The following is a 14,785-nucleotide window of genomic DNA, read 5'->3' on the forward strand; positions in this document are numbered from 1 at the left end:
ATGACCTCAGCGTATTTGCGATCCTTCTCGTAGACGTTCACATTCTTTCCGATACTACCGCTACCTATCAACTTTTTCTCTCTTTCCTAAAATGGATGGATGAATAAATGAATGAATGAACGAACGAATGAACAAACGAATGAATGAATGAATGAACGAAGGAAAGAATGAATGAATGAATGAATGAAAGTATAATAAATAAGTAGATGACAGACGAGCGATAGTAATAAACGAGACTATTAAAATCCATTAAAAGATCGAACTAACGAATGAATAAAGGTATATATAAATATCTAAATGAATAAATAAATAAATGAATGAATAAATGAATGAATAAATGAATGAATGAATGATTGATTGAATGAATGAAAGAACGACCTTCAGGATAATTTGAATGCCTCTAACGGTCAGCGATGGCGCTTCCTTCAATTGAATCCATCCATAAAACCATTCAACGTTCCAGTGTCCCAGTATATCCGACTTCATGACGAATAACACGTTCCTGGTTTGGAATGGATAGTCTCACTTGGTATAGTTAAGTCGGTAGACGACGATACGATTTAGGTCTGATAAATGCTAGGATAAGACTTACTTGGTATGATACGTTGAAAAATGTTGCGTCCATTTACACGCAGTTTAGTTCAGTCAATCCATTCATTCCTTCATTTATTCATTCATTCATAATTCAGTTTAATAAAAAAAATGTAACATATACACAAGAAAGATTACAATTTACGGTTTGAGCACTTTTAATACTATTTACTATAAGTAATTGTTTATTGAGTTTAGTTTATTAACGAGTGTGTATGTGTTATGTGTGTGTATGTGTTTGTGAGTGTGTGTGGTGTGTGTGTGTGTGTTTAATCACTAAGATGACAAAAATATCTCTTTCCTTCAATTCTAAGTCGAAATAAATTCGCCGCAAAAATTAATTGGGAGAGAGAGAGAGAGTAAACAAAACAAATATGTCTTTAACTAGGAAGCATTGTAACTATAATACTAGAAGCACTAACTTATCAGTAACAAGGAAGACGTTTCTTTTATCGTCTGAGACCACAAGGTGACCAACGTATTTGTCGTTTGTGAACTGGTTCTTGGCAATATCCTGTGATTAAGTCATCGTCATAATCATCGTCGTCATCTAAAAATCGTCACCATTACCATCAATAACATTCCAACAGTTACACCACATCACAAAAACGCCATCACAAAAACACCACCACCGCCACAACCCAGCAGACCCTGAGTATTTGATTCCCCTCAGCTTCGTGGCCCACATAGGGCCTCACCACCCCATCGTTTTGAATAAGTCTGGGGGCTCTCAACTTTGGAACGTCTTCGGTTTGTTCGGCCACCCTAGAAACAGTTGAAAACAATAATTCTTATTAGCAATTGATTACTGAAAATTAAAAAAATCCCAAAACTCGTAAAATTTGATTTAATTTGGTTCCATCATATTTTGAAATGTTTTGTACCTTCTTATACTGTCGAATGAACTAGAAGCAAAATCCACAACACCACTAGCTGGTCTGGTGAACGCTCCAACCAGGCCCTTGCCCATACCTGCGTGAATAAATTATGATAATTGGTCGAACAATAAGTGATACATGTTAGATGATGAACATTTACAAAGAGAGGACATAAATTGGTAACACGGTCACACATCTATCGTGTTGCAAGAAGAACGTGTTTGAGTATAAAAAGTTGAAAAAAGGAAAATATCGAAAGTGCGAATGAGTAGAAACTGTGAAAGAGAGGAAGAAATGAGGCACCTTTGAAGAAACCACCGACGCCCTCCTGTTTAGCACCTTCCACAGGCTTCATGACGATACCCGTCACTCCATCGAACACCCCCTAACGTAGTACAAAGTAAACTTACCATATTGAAATAACATTCTGAAATAAGATTTTTAAAATATAAAATAAAGCAACAAAGATTTCAAAAATGTAACTAGTTGTGAGCTAAACAACCGTTGATCGAACAAAGAAACAGCAACGAACCATGACCAATCCTTTTCCACCTCTGGCAAACCCCTCCTTCAAATCAGCAGGCTTCTTGTTCATGTCCTCCCTCCTCTTCTTCTGGTACTCATTATCCATGGTCAGTGTGGCGATCCCCTTCCCGAGGGCCCCTGTGATACGAGATACCGCCCCTGCGGCACCACCTGTTGGGGGGGTGTTTGCTAATAATGCCATCATAGAAATATCGAAATTGGAGTAAAATTGTTTGGTATATTGAATAATATCTCTAAATTTCATTCAATATAGAAATTGTGAAGTTTAATGACAATTAAAAAAGCAAAAACCGACCAACGGCATGACCGAGAAGACTTCTAACTCCCAAAGCCAATCCTTCAGCGAATTCCTCGGGCCCTTGGATGGCCCCTTGGTAAGGTTCGTAGAAGAGGGTTTCTATGCCTTCCGCCAATCCACGAACGATCCCGAACGGATTGCCCAGGACGTCGAGACCGAGAACAAGAACATACATCTGCTTGATGGCCTGCAGTTCATCGGGGAGTGTTGGAAATGTTTGTGTTGACAGGACCTCGCAGCGTATTACAGGTTGCAGAAGGATGTGTGTGTGTGTTTGTGTGTGTGTTTGTGTGTGTGTGTGTTGTTAGGTACAGATCATTGTCGTTGTAGTTAGGACATTAACTTCAACAACTATTAAATAAAATCATAGCAAAACTTTTTTACAAACGCAAAAAACTTCACACCAAACAAACTAACAGAAACAATAAATGCATTTATTCTTTATTCGTAAGTTACTACGACAGAGAAAAAAAAAAAAAAAGAGAGAGAGAGAGAGAGAGAGAGAGAGAGATAGTTTGTTCACAGAAACCTGCTGAGAATAGTGTCTCGTTATTTCGTTCATCAGTTGAGACTGGCTGTAGAATGTGAACTGCCTCTCAAAATAACCAAGCCTGCGTTCGTTTAAATTATGTACTGTGTGTGGTCTTACGTGGGGTAGCTTTTATTCCTATATCAAGGTCTTTTCATGATTTCGCGTAAGTATATGTAGCAGTAGATAAAATGCTATTGAATTAAAGTTGTACTAGTATGCTACTAGTATAAAGATTGTTCAGAGGTGATTACAAAAAGAGCGACTGAAAATAAATTTTAAAAAAGCAGTCTGCTCTGTACAACAAGATGGAAAATGATAGGGAAAGTTAAGGAAGCACGAGTAAGTATTTATGAGCGTAACAAAAAGAAGGAATTGAAAGCCAACTTGAAAACAACATCCTGAATGTCAGTCAGGACGACTCCGACACTTTGAAGGAACAACTCTAAAAACTTCCATTGAATTTGCTGTGGCTGCTGCTGCTTCTTACGACTTCCGTTTCCGCCGGCAGCCATCTTACTGTCTTCATCCTCCTTGTCGTCGTCAACGCCGTATAAGGAGAAGCTCAGATGAATCTGTAGTAAGTGCACGGATAGTGTTTGCATATAAGAACGTATACATTTACACATATACACATATACGCCCTACATCTCCTTTGTATACGTATGTAAAAATATGCATGCATTTAAGTACTGTTAAAAGGCGCTATGTATATATATATATATATATATATGCAAGAACTGCAATGAGAAGCATATGAAAACCTTGAGAGGTGAAAAGTGTAGCATGTCGTAAAAATTTTTGGCATCGCCAGTGCCGGCGGTGATAACTTCATCGACGAGTGTGTGATCCACGACCTTGCACTCTCTCTTGAACGCCAGCAGTTCCTGTTTGCTGACGGATGCGTCGTCCAGCTGGGCACTGGTAAAGAGGAGGATGATTGCGTTCAGGAATCCCTGGTCCACCTTCACTGACATCTCTTGGATCAGAAGTTTGCAGTATCTGTTGAATTCAATTTGATTTAACTGTTCCATATAGACTAATTATTCGACCGTTTTAGACCATCTTATCAATCGCAGAACTTATCAATCACCACACCTTATCTCATTTACTAATTTCATCAATCACAAAAAACAGATGGATCGAAAAATTGATGATAAGTACAGACTTGAATTGTTTAACATTGCTGTGTGCACTCGTTCTTACGATCGTACTCAACTCAAGAAAAGGCTTAGGGACTGTGGGTGGGTGGGTATAAAAAAAATCTGATCACGATGATGATGAATGACAACAATGACAACAACAACGACAACAACAACAATAATTAACAATAATAATAATTAATAATAATAATAAAGATGATGATAACGATGAGAAAAAATGACATCACCCCATCTCCAACCACATCGTCATCATCCTCATCACCATCATCAAAGTCATCATCATCATCATTATCATCCCAACTGACCACTCTCAGAGGCCACGGATTTCGGCGGCGGCACGGGGGCAAGCACGGTGGAAAAAATGGCGCCCGGAAGTTGGTTGTCCAGCTGTGTCACGCGTATAATGTTTTTTTTATAATAATAAATTAATATTCATGAATAACAATGATAACAATATCAGTGACAACAATGGCATTAATAATCACATCAATAACACAATAATGACTATACTACCACTTAAATTACTGATTATGCTGCCACTACTGCTGCTACTAATACGACCGCAGCAGCTTCTAGTGCTACTACTACCACTAAAAATCATTATAATCGCAAATATTAACATTATAATTGTTGTAACTGTTTCTAATCTTTATTATATCGTATATCGTTATTATTTACATTGTTAGAGCGATGCAAACCTGCATTTTGTGAACTTTGAGATGCAGTTTGATGGAATGCTTGGACGTACTATACTTCAACCTAACGCCGTACTCGAAACTCCTTCTGATCTCTACCTTGTGAGGTTTCAGCATGAACATCTTGCTGTCGTCTGTAAAGTCGGCCTGGTTTGGTTTTGTGGTGGCGTTGTGATTGGTTGACTGGTTGGTTGACTGGTTGGTTGGCTGTGATTGGTTGGCTGGTTGGTTGGCTGTGATTGGTTGGTTGGTTTTATGAATGATTGAAGGATTGATTGATCGATGAAATAGATAAATGATTCAATCAGTTCGTTAAACATCAATAGACCAATTAATAATCAATTAAGTAACTTACCCCTCTGATAAATGAAAAAATATCTATATACAAACAACCATTCAGAAAAATTCACCTCATATTTTTCCGAAAAAACTTTTTTTCCATTAGCATGCTTGTTCACCATCAACTCCATCTTGTAGTTCTGATAGGCAGTCTCCAGGGCAGTGCTGTGCTTCAGTTTCAAGGCTTTGAATCTCTTTCCTTTCGCTTGCTCCCAAATCACCCCAGAACTTATGAGGAATGGGAAAGATGATGATTGGGGATGGTAATCGACCTACCAACCAGCCAAACAACCGACCGACCAACCAACCAATCAATCAACGAATCAACCAACCAACCAATCAAACAATCAACCAACCACAGACCTGGTTATCCCCATGTATGCAATTTCCTTTCCAATGTGATTGTTAACGAAGGACAATCCAAAGCCATGCAGACTCAACGTTATCTCTTGGTCCAATTGTTCCAACTCGCCAGCCTTTGGAAAAAGTGATAACGAAGTCAATGACGTAATAATGACACAAGGATGATGACTTATCAACCACATGATAAGATCAACCACCAAAACGATGAAGACGATAGTTATGATGATGAAGAAAATAGAAATTCACTAACAGAGATGGTATTAATAGAAAGGACATCACCAAAATCATTGTCTCTAGATATCATCATCACCACCACCGTCATCATCACCATCACCATCATCATCAGTTTCACCTAACCTGTTGAGCAAACGTAGCGATGATGAGGTCATCCGTGAACAGCAGGACACGCTGCATGCCATCCAGGAAGGACACCCAGAACAATTTCCGGTCATTCGAAATCACCACTTCTCCTATGCCGTCCTGGTGACGTCATCGTCGTTGTCATCATCATTATCCGCGTTATCATTCTCATCGTTATCGTCACCATCATCATCAACGTGATCATCATCGTATTATCATAAATGTCATGAAGCCAATCATTTAGCCAATCAATCAACCAATTGGCCAACCGACCAATGGACCGACCAACCAAACAAAACAAAAACATACAGCCAACCGACCTTGCTTAGGTCATTAGCAACACTTTTACCAGTCTCCGAGAATGACCACAACAATTCACGCTTGCTTACAGGGTCATCCCAGGTGTACAACACGGACTGCTGGGCAGCAAGGATCAAGTGCGAGTCCATTGAGTCCCTGGTTTAGTTAGTGTACGTTACATTTCAGAAGGAACATCATAAATATCAGCAGCAGCAGCAGCAAGAAAAAGAACACGTTAAATGACAGCATCACTAACTTCTGCCAGTAATAAACGTTGGCATCTTTGGTGTGATTGACGATGAGTGCCGACGCAGATCCTGAGAAATATTGTTGGAAGGTGACCACGGTGCTCGATTCCGACCTCTGACAGACCGCATTTATACCACCGTACTGAATTATATTAGAGTTTATATCGAGTCGTTGGTATTTAAAAAATTCACTTATGAAGACACTTTTCAAACTGAATTAAATAAATGATTTAAAATCAAGCCACCAAATGAAAATGCGGTGAACATAAAACTGACGTCGTGGTAAAGTTTCAACAGGGTAGTGTGATCGTCAGAAATTGAAAATGGACGGGTCTCTAGGGCAGAGTTTTTGATGCAAGCGACCAATAGCTTTTGAGCAGATGTTTGAACTGGCCAATAAGGAAGAACCTCGTTCGGCTGAATTTCCACCCATTGGCTGGTGGGGATGTGTTCTTTGAACAGGATAGTAAACTGTTAAGAAGATATAAACATTTTGTAAACAGAGAATATCGTCACAATCGTTGCTCTTATCTTAGTTATGACGTCATGATATGAAACAACTCCACCATTCTTATCACCCTTATCATTATTATTTGTATTACATCATCACCATCACCATCCTCTTCCTCATCGTCGTCTTCATCATCCTCATCACCATTATTGAACTAACGTTGGAGTTATTGGCGAACATGTAGTGAGGTGTGAATGTGATGATCTTTGTGAGGCCATTGCTAGCCAGTGTTATTTTCACTCCGACCTGCGTGTGCGGCGTTTTTATACCAAATCAAAAAAAAAAAAACTTCACACTGCATGTAGCGAGGACCAATGTTATTTAGATTGATTGGCTCAAAAATATGATCGTAAACTCAAAGATTGAAAATTAAAAAGTATGGGAATTCAATAAAGTATTAACAAACGAAAAAAATATCTTACAATAGATTTCGTGCTCTCTTTAACTTTCTGCAAGAAAATAAAATTTGGATAAAATAAAATAATGTTAATAATATCAATAATAATGTTTAAAATCCCAAGATCGAATAAAACAACCATAAGTCGAATATAATCATTTTTTTTTCAAGATATACAAGAAGGTTATAAATTTATGAAAATTCACGAGAAATTCTAACAAATAAGTTTAAGGATATGAAAAGAAAACTAAACTAGTGTCGAAGTTTTTAATATTTAAAAATGTTCATTTGGCACAGGGGTGGGAAAACAACGACCCGCGATGCTATTTCATGCGGCCCATGAGGCCCTGTTCGCCAATAAAAAATCGTCAGCCAGACATTATGACCAAAAAAAGAGTCACAAATCTTAAAAAAATTCTTTCCCGGGTAGAAAAATTTGCTATTTAAGTACATATGCGGCCCTTCATAGGTAAAATAGTTCTCAATGCGGCCCTCACAGCAAAGAGTTTGCCAACCCTTGATTTAGTTGATAAATAAATAAATAAACAAACTAACTAATTAATTAAGTACTAAATATTACAGTAGAAATAGCAATAATACAAGTTTTGAGCCACTAAATACACTACTTTATAATTAAATATTTAAGTTTAGCAGTGAAAATGATTATACAAAACTAGGCATGATGTATATAGATAACCCCATCGTGAGAAATGTCAAGAATGACTTAATAACTTTATTACCTTATAACCGACCAACCAACTAACCATCGTTGAAGATTGAAATAAGCATAACTTCGATTTACGCGATTTCGTTTTAACGGGGTTTGACTGAAATTTCACACGACGGTGGTGGGATGAAATTATGACGACGACGAATATGATGATGACGATGAAGAAATGATGAGGATGACGATGAAGAAATGATGAGGATGTCGTCAGAAAAGATAAGAAAAGCAATGGAACAAAAAAATTTTACTTACTGCAGCGTTAGATTTGGTGACGCATTCAACAGTCCCCACGCTACCAGCAGTATCCAATGAAAACTTCTCCGACCAATCAGATTCGCCTATTTTTAGGGCGACCTAGATACATAAAATTAATTAAATAACCAATCAATCAATCGTCTAATTAATTTAAATTATAATATGACTATCATTTAATGGTTTATACGTTTACATAAAAATTGTAACAAAAATTTTTGAATTAAAAAAAATTAATATAACAGAATTGATATAACATTCTGTTAATATAATTAATATAACAGAACGTAGGAACTGAAAATAAATCTTGAAAATAAAATAAATTAACCACTACTGAGTATAGATTTTATTAGCAGATACTGTAATTATAGCCAAAAATAAACATAGCTGTATATACGAGGGGGGTGGGCTAACTAAGGCCCGTGAAGACTTGTTCTTTCGCCAGACATTATGACCAAAAAAAGGAGCCACAAATCTTAAAAAAAGTCTCCACCGGGTCGAAAAATTTGCTATTTAAGTACATATGCGGCCCTTCAAAAGTAAAATAGTTCTCAATGCGGCCCTCACAGCAAATGTTTGCCCACCCCTGCTCTATACTTCTATACCAAACGTGAAAACTAGTTTGTGGTTAGCACGGGAGTTAATTGCGAATCTACTAATCTGCTACACCAAAATTTAACAAAACGAATAAAAAATATTTTTTGGTAACAAAAATTGACACAAAAAATACTAGTCGTCAATCAAAATCAGAACAAATAATACAATCCATCAATCAATCAACTAATCAACCAATCAACCAATCAACCAATCAACCAATCAACCAATCAATCAATCAATCAATCAATCAATCAATCAATCAATCAATCAATCAATCAATCAATCAATCAATCAATCAATCAATCAATCAATCAATCAATCAATCAATCAATCAATCAATCAATCAATCAATCAATCAATCAATCAACCAACCAACCAATTAATCAATCAATAAACCAACCAACCAATTAATCAATCAATCAATCTAAAAAAATAAAATTAGCAAACTAAACTAAATTGACCCAACCATTAGAGAACATTGTGGCATGACGTAACATAGAAAGAAATGAAATTGCAAACCGAAGTAATTGCTAAAATTGACAAAAATATTCAAATAACAACAGATCATTAAAAATAAATTAAAACACCTCAACCATACTCGTATGTTAACTTCAGAATATACTAAATATAATAAAATAATTCAACAATATAAAACCGCCTAAAATAAAATAAATGTCCGTATTATGGATTACAAATGAAAGAGAACAAACTAGAAACCAAATGTATGACATACTAAATGTAACTGAAGAAAGAAAAATAAGCGTACAAATACAAACAAACTAAAACACGCCAAACCTTCTTTATACTATCAACGTATCTTTAGATACTCTATCATATATCTAATTAGACTAATCAATAGATATCGTATCATATAGTATACTGATACATCTACATCAACTAATCCATCTAGATGTACGAATACTAACGTATAGAAACTATTGATAATAATGTTGTATCTATCTACCTTACATTTTCCACTTGCCGATTGCTAACTTACTTTACAATTGACAGCAAGACTGAAGCCAGTGTTATCAACGTAGTTATTCTCGTCATCTTCGTCTACATCTTCGAATGCGGCGAAACTCTTGTCGCATTCGAGGTTTTTGTCGAATTCTTCGCTACTCTTGTCGCATTCACTCTTCAAGTCGATATTCTCGCTCGGATTCGGGGATGGTTTTTTCATAGTTGAAAATCGAAATCGTTTCTTCTGTAGAGTCGTCTGTTGTTTTTCGCGTGATTTTTTTTCGTCTGGTTTCTGTTGATGCTGTCCGAATTCACGGTGTTGCTTTTTAGACCAAAATTTCGAACTGGAATCAAACGAGGAGGAAAAGTTTGCCGGGAGTGTTTTACTTTTTTCAAAATCTTTATTGATACCGATAACTGTTTTACGATCTTTCTTTTTCCTTTTGTTTGGAAGGAATGATTTCCTCAACTTCATCGTAGTGGTCATCAGAAGTGTTTGTTTGTTTGTTGGTTGGGAATCAAAAAATTGCAGTTATAATTGGTGAGAATTTTGGCAAAAAATTAATTCTTAATAATTAATTTGTTAAAAACTTTAAAATCTAATTAACAAACAATGAATAAGTGAATCTTTTCACTCTTTTGTGATCATTATATCTTCTGCAAGAGCGTTTTTAATCACTGATAACAAAAACAACGAATAGCCTTATAATATGAAAATCTAAATCTACCCAGCCAGGAAACATCATATCAAGTGATTCACACCAACAATATCGATTTCATAACTTTCTAACAGTCCAACGACAAAGAAGAGCATAAAGTATAAAATAAATTCAATAATAAATTCAAACTTCAAAATATTATATTGACGTTTTTAATTTTATCAAAGAAAGTTTGTCTGTGTGTGTGTGTGTGTGTCTGTAAACGTGCGTGTACGTACGTGACTGTGTTTGTCTGTAACAGTAACGAGTAAAAAAAATCCTATATAGAAATCGATTCTAAGATAGCATAGCATGATAAGGCAGGCAGGCAGGCAGATCACTAGCAGACAACATATACACGACCATCTATAAAACAAATTCAACGCAACAAAAGAAGACAAAAAGAAAAAATATAAGATTTTGAAAATCTGGAAAAACATTTTGTAATAAAGTAAAATGACTACAATAAAAGACAGAAAATTAACTCAATGACATCAATATGTTAATTCTAGCATCAACAAAAACTTATCATACAAGATGTATGTTCAGTTCATATGTATAGAATCTAATCGTGTTTATATAACGTCTTATGTATTCTTTCAATAATAACTGACAACAATAATGAGAATATCGCAATGAATAATTATCTTAAAACAATAAGGACAACAGCAAAAGCATAAACAAAGGCTGAAATGGCAGCTATAAAAGCAGCAGTAACCACATCAGCAGAAGCTACCACATCAGCAGCAGTAGCAACAACAGATACGGCAGCTACGGCAACAAAAAAATAACAACCTTAGCAGCTGCACTGTTTGATCTCTTGAGTAGCATCAAAACGGCTTCATTGTAACTCGATGGATGCTGTATTATGTAATCATCTGCTGCCTGGTGATGATGATGAAGATGACGACGATGATGACGATGATGAATACTTCATAATTATGAACAGATTTGAACTGTACTAACAACTTCAATTAATAACAATTAAATATAATTCCTTAATAATAATAATTAGTAATTAAAAAAAACACACCTTGTAGGAGAGGTTCTGATTGGTCAGATTGATCAGCCAATAAGGAGAGTATAACGAAAGTTCCAGATGACCATTTGTCAAGTCCATGTGAATGCCCAAGTCCTGGTACGGCAACGACGTCATGATGATGATGCAATTATTATAATGATGATAGAACGACAAAGATAGTGGTAATGCAGATATTATTGAGAAATAAAAACAAAGATAATGAGAGTGATGAGCAAGAATGAAGATGTTTGTGATGATGAAAGATGCCAGAATCAGTCGAAAATAACAAAAAATAACATCAAATAAAAAAATAACAAAAGCAGTAACGACATAAACAGTAACCATGGTGATCCTCTTGCCATCATCAAAAGCCTCAAAGGTCCACACACCAAATTTGGTTGGTTGGTCGGATTTGTTGTTCAGGTAGTTCTCAATAACCTGCTGGGAGCTCCAGTCCTTCTTCTGATAGGTGAACTGCGTTGGTATGAACAATCAAACATTTCATATCACACGTAAAATTATCAACAATTGGCAAGTTAGGTACAAGTTGTCAAGTTCAGGAACGACGTGGTTGTTGCACGGTGGTTTGGTTCGAATGCAGTCAGTCAGCAACTCAGACTGCTAGCTAGAGCACTTTGCACTGCTTATACGTAACTACAAAATGAGAATAATATGTAAACAATTTCGCTAAAAAAGAGAAAATATAGTTATAAGCAGAAAAAACTTATGCAACTCGAGAAATACGTTACAATGAAAGAACTATGTGGCGCTAACAAAGAGCGACAAGGCAGTCGTTCCAGGTTTGATGTACACGAGTGGAACCTGTTGACCGGATTCCACTTTTAAGCCCTCACCTGGACCCTGTAGTTCACAAAATTTCGAAAAATAATTTATTCTGAAGAAGCACCGAAAAGTAATGGAAAACATTGCATCACATTTACTACTTTTAACTAACTCTGTCTTCAAATTTCGCTCATTAAATCATCGATATGTAACGCTGATAACGCGGGGTGATGTAGATATGACGTTGTTATTTATTTCGCAACAATAACATCAACAACAACAACAACAACAACAGCAAAAACAACAACAATAAAAACAACAACAGCAACAACAGACCTCAGTTTTACAAGCAACGATACTAGGAAGTAGATTCTTGAATACGACGGATGGTGACAGAATAACGTTGTACATCTTAACAGTTCTTTCATCTGAGAGCTCATTGTATGTCATGTCATACTCCACTCTTACCTACGCAGTACACACATGGTGTGTATGTATACATATACATACATTTACAAACGTACGTACACGTATACACGCATATATACAGAAACGCGTGTATATAAATATATGAGTTAATTAGTTTCTGCAAAAATCGTAAAAATATTAATTTATAGTATTACTTAACAATTACAATTACTAAAGAAGTAAGAAATAGTAGTAAGCCATTTTAAGAAAAATGACTAGTAGCCAGTGAGATGACTTACAGCCACGTATATGTTGGGTACATCATCTTCTTTGCCGAGACAATCGATTATTTTATCGTGTGATTGGTTGTTCCAATTTATCTCCTCCATTGATTGGTTGTAACTAGGTCACGTAAGTAAATAAGTCACATCGTATGAGTTAATAGGTCTAAAATATCATAGTTACAGGGTTTTATGTACATATTTTTAAACCGCAACTAAAAAATTCAACCAGTGGCGGACCTAGACGACTTCGACGAGGGAGCCAAAATTTTAAAATTTCACCGCCCCTCGTCCCTAGACCCGCCAATAAACGTAACCAACGGGACACCATCGAAACAAAGAACGACAACAGCCAACTTTTCATCGCAGGGCTTGAGGATGATGGCGTAAGGAGCTGTGTAGGTGACCTCGCATGGCAAGTTGATATTCTCACCCGGTTGAACTGACCCACATTTACCTGTATTGTTTTGACCTAATTTGTAGAGGAGACCCATTGCTATTGGTAGTTTGTTTGTCACCTGTAAATTAATTAAGTCAGGATGGCATTTTGTAGTTCAATTATGCGTAGAGAAAATTTGATACAAAAATAAACAACAAAATTGACTTTCAAGACAGATTTCAAGGTGACAGTTCTTCGTCCGTAACTAATTTTAGTGTGGGCGATGACGTAGCAGGGGTCACCGGCCTGTGACCGCTGGTCCAAGGTGAATGCTCTCTTGTCTGCCCTGGTCACGTGCAGTTGGCGGGAAACGTTCAGGTCATTGAACTTTTAATGGATGGATGAGTTGATTGATGGATGGATAAATGGTTGGTTGGATGGATGAATGTTTTTATAGGAAACTGAATGGAGAGATTGATGAATGAATGGATGTATGGATGGATAGACAAATGAATGGATGGAAGGATGAATGGATGGATAAAATAATGAATGGATGAATAAATAAACAGTAAATAGTTGACAAAAAAAATTGTATAGAAAACAGAACCGAAAGAACCAACAAAAATTGTGAACATTTTGTAGTCCTCCTCGTTAACTTTATTGTAAATGTTATTAAACAAAACTTTGTGCTGCTGTTGATGAGGCTGAGAAAGCTGTTGACGATATTGACGTTGTAGTTGCTGCTGCTGCTGCTTCTGCCGCTGTTGTTGCTGGTGGTGGTCATCACCATCAATGGAACTTCCATCACTGTGATGTGTGGTCTCAACGTGTGGCTCAGGTACATCGCCGATGATCTCCTCTCGAAAGTTGACGACATCACCTGGTTTTAATCCACACTCACTTTCCATCAACTTGTCGCCATCCTTGTTGTTGCTGGCGTTTGACGTTGCTGATGGTGATGTCGTCGGTGTTGTCGTTTTACCAGTGATAGGCTGTAGAGGGGAAACAATTGAAGGATTAGCTGCAGCGACTCAACAGTTGCACAGAAAATTATGAAATAAGTTTATAAATAATATATATATTTTCATCTTCATCTATAAAACTAAAAAATTAGTGTCATCTCCTGTATTAGAGTTCATCATCACATCATTACAACATCACAAACACACATAACATCCGAAGTACACAGGCGCCCAGAGTACCAACAAACAAACAAACAAACGAACCAACCAACCAACCAACCAACGAACAAACCAACCAGCAAACCTACCTTGAAAGACTGACCGTATCGCAGTGTCAGGTACATACCCGTCTCGTTTCGAACCGTGTAAGGTACCGTCAACACGTCAGACGTTGTTGGCATGGCGACCAGTGAGTAGGCGTCAGAAAATGACTAAGATGGTGATGGTGGTTGATGATAACGAGGATTATGATGTGAATTCTCGATAGTGAAGGTGA

The 14,785-nt window shown here is 36.7% G+C and overlaps 1 protein-coding gene across 1 annotated transcript; it reads right to left on the minus strand.

The window, feature by feature from the left end:
- Positions 1–249: 249 nt before the first annotated feature.
- HELRODRAFT_72388 (hypothetical protein) lies at positions 250–11,947 on the minus strand (the record flags this gene model as incomplete). The annotated part of the gene is made up of 24 exons (XM_009012827.1): positions 250–502; positions 1,014–1,105; positions 1,242–1,356; positions 1,476–1,563; positions 1,773–1,854; positions 2,002–2,165; positions 2,311–2,500; positions 2,843–2,924; positions 3,230–3,361; positions 3,584–3,844; positions 4,011–4,080; positions 4,311–4,392; positions 4,704–4,827; positions 5,094–5,267; positions 5,403–5,515; positions 5,760–5,882; positions 6,083–6,218; positions 6,319–6,452; positions 6,587–6,781; positions 6,981–7,067; positions 8,198–8,299; positions 11,248–11,340; positions 11,489–11,590; positions 11,819–11,947. Coding segments are annotated over 24 exons (3,123 nt in total), but the record flags the coding sequence as incomplete, so codon positions are not given.
- Positions 11,948–14,785: the final 2,838 nt, after the last annotated feature.

Source organism: Helobdella robusta (assembly GCF_000326865.2).
Source record: "Helobdella robusta unplaced genomic scaffold HELROscaffold_11, whole genome shotgun sequence".
Taxonomy (NCBI): domain Eukaryota; kingdom Metazoa; phylum Annelida; class Clitellata; order Rhynchobdellida; family Glossiphoniidae; genus Helobdella; species Helobdella robusta.